This window comes from Chelon labrosus (genome assembly GCF_963514085.1).
Source record: "Chelon labrosus genome assembly, chromosome: 14".
NCBI classification, from domain to species: Eukaryota; Metazoa; Chordata; class Actinopteri; order Mugiliformes; family Mugilidae; genus Chelon; species Chelon labrosus.
In genome coordinates this window covers 28,325,445-28,337,502 of record NC_140347.1, presented here as the reverse complement: position 1 = coordinate 28,337,502, position 12,058 = coordinate 28,325,445, and the positions used below count along the sequence as shown (strand labels likewise).

The window sequence follows — 12,058 nt, the reverse complement described above, 5'->3', positions numbered from 1 at the left end:
CTGCGCTTTAACAGTCGCTTTTAGCCCCAGCGGGCGACGTCATGCACCGACGTTACCCGTTTGGATCCTCTTATTGTCAGCTTAATTACCCGGGGAAATGTAATTAAATAAGTGAAACGGGAGATTTAATGATCCATAGGAGGCCTGGCTATCATCATCCTGTTTGGTGTCAGTGCGTCAGTAAAATCCATCTGGGTCTTATTTAAGGGGAACCTGCTTCAGCGAGACTCAATTAGCCGTAGTGAGCAGTGTTTTAACTGTGCTTACACTATAGATTAGGTTGTACTATGACGATTTAACAGGGTGCATTGATCCTGTTATTGTAGGTCTGTGGATAGATAGATAGATAGATAGATAGATAGATCAAGAGCAATTGTAATGGACCAGATTATGTCAAATTAAGTGACTTAAAGGGGCACTTCGACCTAAAATCAAATGTATATGTTCAATCATCTGGGCTGCAGTACTGTTTATCCATCTAAATTGCTTTGGTGTTAGTTTTCCAGCTTTGAAGATGTCGTCCTTTTCTGGGATATAATGGAACTAGATTGCACAGGGCTAGTGGTTCTCAAAAAACAAAACCAAAAAAAAACACTTTTGAAAAAAATCAGCAGTGATGTCTCTTTCCAGGAATCGTAATCCACAGACCTGGCTTTGAGCGGTTTCATGTGGGAGGTGTTTGGTGCCTACCAAACTACACCCACCAACTGTAGCGTTGAGCACAAAGAGGGAGAAGGCAGAAATCAATGCAGCCACGTCTCAAAAACCTTCCCCTCACCCCAAAACTGTTTAGATGGATAAAAAGTACTACAGGCCACAGACAAAAAAACATGATTATTTGATTATTCTTTCTAATATGATGGAACAAGATCTCATTCAGCTTGTAGTGCAAAGCTTTCAGACATTATGATCTGGTTACTGAATAAAATCCTCTACTTTATGTCTGAAATCTCTGCAGCTAGCACCAAAACACATAGCACATAAATATACAGTAAAAAAATGATTTTGTGGTAAACTGTCCCTTTAAGAATAATAACACAGAAGGATGCATTTCCACTTCTCTGATCTCTCTCACTCTCTTCATTTAAGGTGGCCAGATGATGTTTTGATGATTGACTGGCTCCTCTGTAAAATGACCTCCTTGACCATCAGAAGACGCTGCCTTTAAATTATATTGGAGTAACATAGCAGAGTAAACGCAGACTACTTACGTAATCTACTCTTTAAAAGACAGAAGATTAGTCAGTATGAGGGCCCTCGCTTCCTCCTCCAGCTGTGCGCTGTGCTGTAAGTATTATATGTTGGTGTAGATGCTATATAAGAGAATACAGTACAGATGTTAGTTCGAGCCCAGTGTTTTGTACCTTTTAAGTTTGAGTGGGATCTTCTTGACTGCAGACAGAAGCAACATCACCATGCAGGATTGTTTTTTAACTTACAGTATTTATTCAGGACATATATACCTGCAATATTTCACTGTAAAAATACATGCATGTTGCTATTAACTGGCTCAGTCTGATGTTGCATATTTCTGTGATTGCATTAAAATGCAGTGCATAATCTGTCTTGGTCGTGTTTTTAAGAATAATTGGAAGTGAAGGTGTCCTGAGGCAGAGCTATGGGCTGCGGGGGGAGCAGGACTGATGCTCTGGAGCCTCGCTACCTAGAGAGCTGGACCAAAGAAACGGAGTCGACGTGGCTGACGAGCACCGACACCGACATCCCCCTGTCGTCCATCCAGAGCATCCCTTCTGAGAGCTCTGAGGCCGGCTTCGCTTCTGAGAAAACAATCAGCCCTGGTAAGTAGAATGAAATAGTAGGTCATCATGACATCAATCGACCTCTCGTCCTGGTCTTTTACTGATCACAGAACCCATTGAAATGACCAGTTTCTGGTTCACTGGCTCTGTTCTAAACCAGAATCATATTTGATTGAATTAACACCAGACTGAGAAGAGTTCAGGCTTATAGCTATACTGCTGTGAGTAATTTGAATGAACCAACCTTTACACACATCAAAGTGGAGTGTGACGCGCATGTGCATTATCTATTTGCTTTTCCCTGTAGGATAAATCCTTTTCACGTCACAACACACTCATAGGTTTTGCACAGCTGATGTTTTTCAAGGAAAATTGAAATAAAGATGAAAAAGCAGTCACATGCTGTTGCTAAGCGTATAACAACAGCATTTGAGCTTCGGAAACCTTGGTTCTTCCAGTAAGCATTTGTGCCTCCATGTACAGTACGAGTCAGGAGCATATGAATCTACTAGATGGATTCTCTGTTGTTGTTTGTTAATGTGCCTTTTGCACTGAAGTGTGGACGCGTTTTCTTTGAAGCCAGAGGGAGATGAATCGGTAAAGGGGCATAATAGGCTGCATCAAAAGCCACTGTGCTCAAACAGGACTTGGCTCTCATGGCAACAGATACATCTTTGCGTGAATGCAGGCAGAGGAGCCTTGATGTGTAAAATGAATTGAGTTTCACTGCGTAGGGAGATCCAAATAATCAGCACCTCCTCACTTCAAAGGTTATGTAACACATGCATCTCTGGAAGATATTGATTGAAAATGTTTGTGTTCATATTTTCTCCTTCCAGTAATGTGTGGTGTTACATATTTGGGCTGACATTGCAGCAGAGATAGAGAATATATGCGCACATCTGTAAAACATCCCGGACGCTCAACCCACACTTGATCTGCGCACCAAACTAACGCTTTGGAGTGTTTTCTGTAATTGATTGCACTTCACTGCTCCACACTGCAGTCCAATGATTTCAGGCGCAGCAGTAAATCACCTATAAGTTGTTTGTCACCTGTGGCGGGCGATGTTTGATTACAAATGACCCACTTCTGCTCTGTACACATCATTCACTAGAGGATGGTAGTTATATTGACAGCGCTGGAACATTTATTATTTTGAAACGAAAAGTAAATTGGAAACGACTTTAAAACCTCAATGCACATTGAGACACAGCACAGTCTTCTGGAGCTAAAAGAATTCATGAGTTTGCATCATCTCACATAAAAAAATTTTATGCATGTAACACACAAAAACTTAACACATTGATATTTATATATATAGAATGGATGTATATATTTCGTCTATTAATTTAAAGGGGTAGCCACATTCTTTTCAAAGAGGACAGAAAATCTTACAACGCAAGAGGATTTGTTTCGTTTGATATTTGATGGTTTGGTCTGAATGAGTGGCTTAGCTGCTCCAGAGGACAGAGCTGACGCCTCGCTTTGCTACAGTTCCAGATTTCTTTGAAGACGGCCTCCCTCCTCCCGCGCAGGCGTACCTGAAGGTCTGCTCAGCCGTGTCTGAAGCCAGCCTGAACGATGTGAAACCCAGCAGCCCGCCTACGATACTGGCCTCTCCACCGCAGGACGCAGTGCTCGCTTCATCCGGCACCACAGTGCAGCGCAGGAGTGTTCTACACACTGAAGAGATTGTAAGCCTCTCCTGAATGTGGAACTTAAAAGCTCTGAGCCAGTTTAGGACTTCTCTAAAGATCATATGTTCATGTGAATGTAATATGAGGCACTATAGTAGAGTTAAACTTGAACTCCAGATATAAGTAACTATCACTATTTAGTATTGTTAAAAATGACACTATGTAGCAGCTCTCTCTTAAATGTGTAGGGCAGAGAATGAGATCACATCCACTATTTTTATGTCCTGCTCAAGTGTTACCTTTAGAGCTGAAACAATGAATCAGACAATCTTTTAAGTTCTTGTTTAAGACAAATGCTTCCAGCTTCTCAGATTGGATATTTCTGATACATTCTTTGGAATATGCATTGACCAAGCATAACATTGTGACCATCTTGTGACAATACAATATTCTGCTAGGGAACTTTTGGACTTGGCATTCATGTGGATGTTACTTAGACATGTAGCACCCACCTAGACCAGACCAGGCACCCCCACCCCATAGCAATGACACTCTTTGATGGCAGCAGCCATCCCCAGCAGGATGCAGCCTGACACAGACACACACACAAAAACACTTTAGGAACAACTAAAAAAACATGAAGAACAGCACAAGGTGTTGACCTGGCCTCCAAAGTCACTAGATCCCAAACTAATCAAGTATCTGTGGGATGATCCACAGAGGCCCCTCCCCTCAAAGGCCCCCACTAACAACATTCTGTTGCCAGACACCACAGGACACCCTCAGAAGGCCATGTCCATTCTCTGATGAGTCACAACTGTTTTGGTTGCACAAGGGAGACCTACACAATATTAGGAAGGTGGTCATAATGTTACGCCAGATCAATGTATGTACACTGACTTGATCTGTGTTTTGAAACTTGACGCCTATTCACGTCAGGCCGTGGGAAATTTGCCATTTTCAAAACCATTTTATAAAAAAAAAAAAAAAAAACTGCACTTCAAACAAACATCACCAGCATCAGTGTTTTATTGGTTCACTCTTTCTCTGTTAACAGACAAAATGGCAGGACAATCGGATGTCAACCAAGCAAGTGACCATCACAGTGACGCAGAGCATCCACCAGGTGGACAAGAACGGGAAGGTGAAGAAGTCCCTCACCACCTACGAGGTCATGAAACCTGTGGAGGCTCTCAAACAGGTGGCCACACAAAACACTTGAATGCAGGAATAACTGGACGACATCGAAACAAAACAATGACCTACTGAAGAACGAATTAATAAACTGTGGAAAGCTCCTGAAGGTGTGATGGCTGTTGAAAGCACCAGAATGAGAGAAAGACTGACAACAGGGATCACGTATAAACTAGGCTGTATTTAACACTGTATGGTGTATGTGTTACTGTATTTTGACACGTGGGCGACATAAAACAGCAGTTTGGTCCGAGAAAACACAAAACAGGACATTTCACAACACGTGCATTTAAAATAATGAGATGCTTCAGATGATACATACGTATGTAAAGCTATTACTACATTATTCTTTCACATAGCTAAATTAATATTCATTCAGTTTGGATATCTAGCATTGAAACACAACACAGGGCCGCTGCTGCCCTACAATCTGTGTGGCTCAAGAAACTGATTGCACTATTTACAGTGAGGCCTGGAGATGAGATTGTGGTGGTAAAAACTGTCTCACTGCGTCGTGTTGCTTTGTACAATACAGTGTTCACTTTTTTATCTGGCTATTGTGTGTTTTTTAATGACAATAAATTAAAAAAAACAAAAAACAAAGGTCTTAAATCACTTCATGTGAGGAAAATTGGCATCAGTACCACAAACACTTTGGCAATAACAGAGTCCTTTTATCTTTGAGCAGCGTCCGTCTGTTCTAGGGTCAGCTCTGTGCTGAAAGTGTGTGGATCCGCTTCAGATGGTCATAATGAATCTGTCCTGATCTGAACAACGGCTCTTCCTTCGCCATCCACTCCTCCACGCTGAAATCTGGGAAGAAGAAGGTGATTTCTCTCTGAGCCGACTCAAGAGAATCTGCAGGAAAGAATGACAGATTTTAAATATTATGATTTTAACTTTCAATGTACGCTAAAATACAATCTCTTCAACGTGGCTGAAAATTGCTGCTGCTAGTACAACACTTGTAGGCTTCAAGTGATGTGTAATTTTTTTTGTAATCAGAAAACTCTTGAGAATATGCAGGGCGGCTTTCTTTTCTGCCAAATGATTATAGTGTTGGAGCAGCTGTGTGCCATTACTAAACCTGTTGAATCTGCTGTGTTGATGTGACAGCCAGTAACGAGGGGGTGTTTATGTTGGAATCATGTTCCTGGCATATGAACTGCTGTGTCATTATTACCCAGGATTCTCCCTACCTGAGCCGTGGGTTGTATTCCTTGTGTCTGTGAGTCCAAACTGGCCCCTGATGGAGTCAGGGGAGGTGTATCTGGCTCTGAACACTTTGGTCGGACCCATCTGTTCTCTCCAGTGACGTATGGCATCCTCCCGGGCTAAAATGTACGCCCGCATCGGACCACTGTGGGACAATTTCAGCACGTTTGAACAGTCATTGCCTGGGTCTAAACCTTTGAATCAATCCATCTACCACAGTCTGGAAAAAGTTAAGTTGAGGACACTAACACAATTTTTGGGTCCATATTCTTACTAATTATGTATCTTAAAAGCCGTATACTTCAGACTTTCCTGACATGCAACATTATTTTCAGTTGTCCACTTTAAATGCTGTTAAATCCCCCCCCCCCCCAATGGGTAGAGGGCTCAGCCATAAATACTGGCAGCTTTAGAGAAATAACACCAACTGGAGCTGCACTGAGCTCGACAGGCTGACATGCAGAAGATGCTCCTGGTGTTTCCAATAACAGTAGCAGCATCCAGAGAACCGTTGCTGTGGCAACCACCGATTCACCGCTGCGACCGGAGGAAACTGACAATGTAATTACTCGCACCTTTTCCAATCTGGTGGGAGCACTCTGAATGAAGAGCGGCCTACATGGCGATTTTCAAACAACTGCTGCATGAATGTGATGATAATTTAACGCCTGTTGTGAAGTTTTAGAAAATTGTTTATTGCTCAGTGCCATAAAAAAGGGAGGGGGAGGGGGGGGGGGGGGGGGTCTGAGTCAGCACAGTGGGTTATGCAGGGTATTCCATCTCATCAAACACAACAGTATTCATCAAACACATAAGTATCAACACTTAATAACCAAACCTATGGTGTTAGCGGGGAGGCTCACCTTGACATGAATTCAACAAGTCTTTGATAGAAGAATCGCCCTGAGAGTGGAAAAAAGGACACTTTTTAAACTCTTTAAAGCTTCACTGTGACTCAGATAAGAATTAGGCAAGGAATTTACAAGATATTGTTTTCTCCTCTTGCTGTGTGGGCGATTTAGCGCTACACAGAAAAGCATGATTCACTCGTTTTAACCTTCATACATACACAGCCCGTGGTGTGTCCACTAAAATGGGCTGTTGACTCATTTAGTCCGATGGACACTCTACAGAAGGACTTCGGTGATGTTTGAACGCTGTTGTGCGCCCTCACCTGAGTGTTCAGCGTAAAACCTCTCAGAGTCCTGTCGTCTCCACACCAGGTCTTTGCATTTAACAATCACAAAGTTACTGTCCAGAATTCTCTGGTGAAGAGCCTACAAGAAAAAAGGAATGTTATTCTAGTTCATGCCACATATTTACAATCGGTCTACGGCAGGTTACATCGAAATAGTATTAAATCTATATAGGATATTGTGTCCAGATTTCTTTCAAAAAAGGGAGGGGGAAAAAAGGGGCAGCATGTCTCCATTACTATACACTCTTTTTAGGGCTGCAAGAACAATGAACAGCAGCCTAATATTCTGACACAACAGGTAACAACAGATAAGTCTTCAGCTCTTAGTTCACAATACAGGGACTGAAATGGGAGCTTTCGTGAATGGAATGTTATTAATAACAGAAAGGCTGGGGGATATATCCATTTAATTCTAGTTTTTTAATTAGGACCAAAATGGTCCTAATTCACAATTGTATTTTATTTTATTTATTTATTTATTTATTGGACATACTGACAGAGCTTTCAGGACTCTGAAGCCTCTGAGAATCCACCAAAATATAAAAACATACAAATCTTGTGTATGACAATTTACTTCTTATTCACAATTATGTGAAGTCAATTTGTGTAACTTTCTGTAGAATGACTCAAGATACAATTTAATTTATTCATTCATTCATTTCTTTAATTACAACTAAATAATCAGTACAAATGGCCCTGCAATAGACTGGCGACCTGTCCAGGGTGTACCCCGCCTCTCGCCCAATGACAGCTGGGATAGGCTCCAGCAGACCCCTGCGACCCTTAACAGGAATAAGCGGCTACAGAAGATGAATGAATGAATGAATGAATCAGTACAAATAACTGGACTATATGTGTGTGAATATGTGTTTCAGCATCTATGTCCACGTCATCCACAGAATGTCAGCTGTAGAAGGGGAATCAGACTTTATTTTCCCTTCTCCCTGCAGAGATTTGTAGGAGGACTGTGGGGGACCACCGGGGCCCGTCATCAGGTTTTGCTCCAGTTTTGCTTACAGTGTCTATAAGCTTTGTAACAGCTGACCTCTAACATCAGAGGATGAGCCACAGCATCTGGTTTAATGACCGCCAGGGTGAGCTGCAGCACTTTGGACAGACGACCAGCTGTCAGTAACATCGTCTAAACGACAGACAGAAAATAAATCAGTCAGCACTAAAAGTTGTTGCGCAGCTTGAAAGGAGGCTAGCCTGAGAAAAAAATGTTGTTAAGTAAACGCATGAAAACAACACAAATAGCAGCCTACCTCTTTAGCTGCTGCAGCATTCTTATTGTTGAGTTATTTTCTCAGACATAATCTTTAATACTATCCCCTAAACGCCAGCAATGAGTTATTATTACTGACCTCTGTTGTGGAGGGTTTCCCAAATGAAACTGGTCAGTGTGATGAAGAGAGTTCAGCAACGGCCGCCGCCATATTGAAGAAATATTATCGCGTTGTCACTTTATTTGTCTCCTCTCCGCGTCTAATATATGCTCTGAACAGAATCTGTATTATGTTTATATCATTTTGATCATTTTAAAGTCGCCGTTAAAAAGTGAATTGGCTGACTGACTCCACGCTCTGCTCAGTCCGTCAGTAAAAACGGTCCCCAGAAACGGACTCGGATAATCTGTTCCGCCAATAAAAAAAAAAAAAAAGTAAAAAGATATATACTGTATATATAATAAAGTAAATTACATCAAATAAAAACAATATTTTAATGTTACACAATTTTTACTCCACCATATCTATACGGAAATAAAATACCTTCTTCACTTAATTCCATACCTTTAGTCAGTTCTTTTTTCTGAGAGACAAAACTATTTAATGAGCACTAAATAAAATAATATATTGTTGACATTCAGTTAATCGTTTCAGTACTGTATACATGGCATATATGTATGTATATGTATACTGTATCCATACCATATATAATATCAGTTGGTGTAATTTTTCTGTACAGTGGTACTTTTACAACTACACTTCTAGTGCATTTTGCTGATGATACTTGCATATGTCTTATATACATATGCTGTGTTATTTTCTGAGTACAGGACCTGTTATCAGTTATCGTTACATTTATGTATTGGTAAGCCCACTTGCACTTATAGTTAAGGATCTGACAAGTCACTGAAGATCTAAAGTCTGACTTTTTAACTCAAACACGCAATTTAACAAAATAGCATGTTTTCACCTTTTTGGTTCATCAGTCAGAACAAATATTAATCATTTGGAGGTCCCTTCCTGATATGTTCAAACTTTAATTACTTGGCACCACAAATTCCTAAAATAATATCTAAACCTCTGGCCACTAAGAAAAAAAAAAAAAAAATATATATATATATATATCTTTTCCAAAGCTGAAATACAAGAAGACATACTCTGGCCCATTCTCAGTGCATGTGCAATGCAAGTTTCCACATCACACTTGATTTATTTGCATACTGGATCTGGACCTACTTTATATTGCTTCGTCTTTACATTTTGGTCCTGAATTGTGCCACTTGAAGGCATTGCAAAAAAATGTGACTTAATTGAGCTTTATCAGGATTGCCAGAGGAGTAGTGAAGTGCATCAGAGCTGCGAGCAAACATGGAGTCTTGTCAAATTGTAGAAGTCATAATTCCCATCTTTTCAACACAGAAGGGAGAGAGAGAGAGAGAGAGAGAGGTGTTCAGTTTAGCAGCTGAAAGTCTCTGGGGAGAAACAGCGACACGGCAGCAACATGCAGGGACTGTCTGTGGAATTTCATCAGTGTTTGAGATCAGACATACAGCGAGAGTTACAAACACGGAGCACATTCCAGCAATGCAGAATGGCCACACCCTTGAAAAGTAGAGACTGTGCGTGTGTGCGTGGAGTTTGACATTCAGAGGGACAGAATAGGAGGGAAGAAAGGGGGGATGCATGTCCCACATAGGTTTCTCCCACCTGCCAATGTCATGTGACTTAGGGTGACACCACAGCTGTTACCTCCCATGAGGGGGATGGAGAGGACGAGAGGAGGTGTTGGGTGGGTGCAGGGGTTGAATCTGACACATTTTAAAGAACTTAGCATGAAAACCTATATATGAGGGATATAGCTTTTAAGTTTTGGTTCATTTTTAGTTTTTACATGTATCACACAAGTTATATTTAAATGTCGAAGAGAGCAGGAAGGAAAGACAACAGGATTTGTAGAAATATAGGCTGTGCTTCAGTTTTCATTTTATTATAACATGTTCTGTTGTAAACTAACTGCTGCACGAGTGATGGAGATAAACAAATGGCTGTGGTAAAGATGTGACTACAGCTTCTCACTGAGGGATTCAGACAGTGATGACTATAATGGCATCAAGCAACACATGGAGGGAGTCAATGAAAAAAAATAGACGTTAAGTTACATTTCAAACCCTCAGCTCAGTTCTGAGCGTTTCAGGCAGTGTTTTATTTTTGTTTCATGGCTGACCTCTGAGTTTTCTCAAGAAAAGATCAAAGCAACAGAACAGAAAACTTCTTAGCAGCTTTGGTTTTCTTTGTCCATTTTTAAAAAAAAATAAAAAAAATCTATTGTATTGAGATATTTGCTATTGCCCGAATCAATTAGAAGAAATTCAAGTTTTTACATTTAAATGGCAACAAAACAGTACTGGAGTGATCCATGTAGAAATTGTCTTAATAATATAGGCCTGTTCCCAGTGTTTAATAAGGTAAATCAGAAGTCAACAGCTGGAGGATGTTCTTTTTTTTGTGAACAACTGTTTTATTGAACATATACTTTCACATGACAGTTTCAAATAGTGCAGACATTTTTAAACACATCCCTCCCTCCCTCCCTCCCTCCCTCCCCCTGGCGGCTTCCCCCCTCCCTCCCACCTCCCCTCTCGGTCTAGTGTCTTACCATCCTATTGAGCGCTTTTATTCCGGACTGAGCAGGCCCGTTATAGCCGAAGCGGCTCTCTTCCATGAGTCCAGTGTAGATCCTTTAGCTTTATTCACCCGTGCTGTAGACAGCTCTAACATGACCACATCCTGAAAGTATTCCAGCCATTTCCTAGCATACAGTTTGTGAGGGGGTAGCCAGCGTTGTACTATCAGTTTTTTGGCAGCCGTCAAGCCGGCCAACCAAATCTTGCGTTGTTTCCCATTCAGCCCCAGATGTGAATCGTCATTGAGCAAAAGGAGAGTCGGCTCCAGAGGTACAGGCTTGTCAATCATATTAGATAAAGTCACTGTTACCTTCCTCCAAAAGCCATAAACCTCTGGGCAGTCCCATACCATATGCTTAAATGTTCCCGGTGTGTTCAGGGAGCACAAGTCACAGTTCGGGCTGGTTGACAGCTTCATATGAAATCTCAGAAGTGGTGTCAGATAAGCCTTCTGACACAACTTATAGTGAATCAACTGGTGGTTGGGGTTCTTGGACGCGTGAAACGTGTTCTCCCAGACAGTTTCCCAATTTATGTCCAGCTGGAGGATGTTCTATCTCAGAGTGCAAAGATAAGAAATCTAAATTCACAACATTCTCAGCAGATGAATGATAGAGAAGCAAACAATCACAGTTTACATGAAGCTCCATTTCATTTTTTACTTTCTCGCTGGGACAGCAGATGAGCTGTAGGCGACTGCTGACTCTAACTTTAAACATCCTCCGTCGGGCGGCTGATTCAACCTATCCTCTGCTCTCTGGTCACCGTAAACCCTGACTCTGTTTTATCTCCGTGGTGCTGACTGCTGCTGCTGCTGTTGCCGCTGAATCTCCTGCAGTTGTCGTTCCCTTTTGGTGGGAGCCGGGCAGCTGACTGACTCACGACCCCCACAGGCTCCTGGGTGTCCGTTGGCTGCTCACTCCTCAGACTCTGTAAAGGATCATGAGAACAGAAGTCAGCATTAGGAAGAAAAGTTATATTTTGATATTGTGACACAAACAGAGAGAAATGAGAAATGATGGGATTTGTGTCATGTAGAAATGAAACGGGTGTGGAAATGGTAGATGTGTCTTACATAGCCTTTGTGTTTGCAGGTGTAAAACTTATAGCTTTATACTTTAGAAAACAGCTAATAGTGTGT

The 12,058-nt window shown here is 41.4% G+C and overlaps 2 protein-coding genes across 2 annotated transcripts; one reads left to right on the top strand and one right to left on the bottom strand.

Annotated features, from left to right (window-relative positions):
- Window positions 1–1,618: 1,618 nt before the first annotated feature.
- Window positions 1,619–4,622, top strand: baalcb (BAALC binder of MAP3K1 and KLF4 b; the record flags this gene model as incomplete). The annotated part of the gene is made up of 3 exons (XM_084560343.1): window positions 1,619–1,799; window positions 3,258–3,457; window positions 4,458–4,622. 3 exons carry the CDS (start codon window positions 1,619–1,621, stop codon window positions 4,620–4,622), a joined length of 546 nt encoding a protein of 181 aa, XP_084416469.1.
- A 14-nt stretch (window positions 4,623–4,636) lies between these two features.
- On the bottom strand, window positions 4,637–8,582 carry nme6 (NME/NM23 nucleoside diphosphate kinase 6). The gene is made up of 6 exons (XM_084560342.1): window positions 8,372–8,582; window positions 8,053–8,148; window positions 6,984–7,086; window positions 6,673–6,712; window positions 5,794–5,954; window positions 4,637–5,452 (listed from the first exon to the last, which is right to left on the bottom strand). Exons 2-6 carry the CDS (start codon window positions 8,143–8,145, stop codon window positions 5,301–5,303), a joined length of 549 nt encoding a protein of 182 aa, XP_084416468.1. The 5' UTR covers window positions 8,146–8,148; window positions 8,372–8,582; the 3' UTR covers window positions 4,637–5,300.
- Between the last annotated feature and the right edge of the window lie 3,476 nt (window positions 8,583–12,058).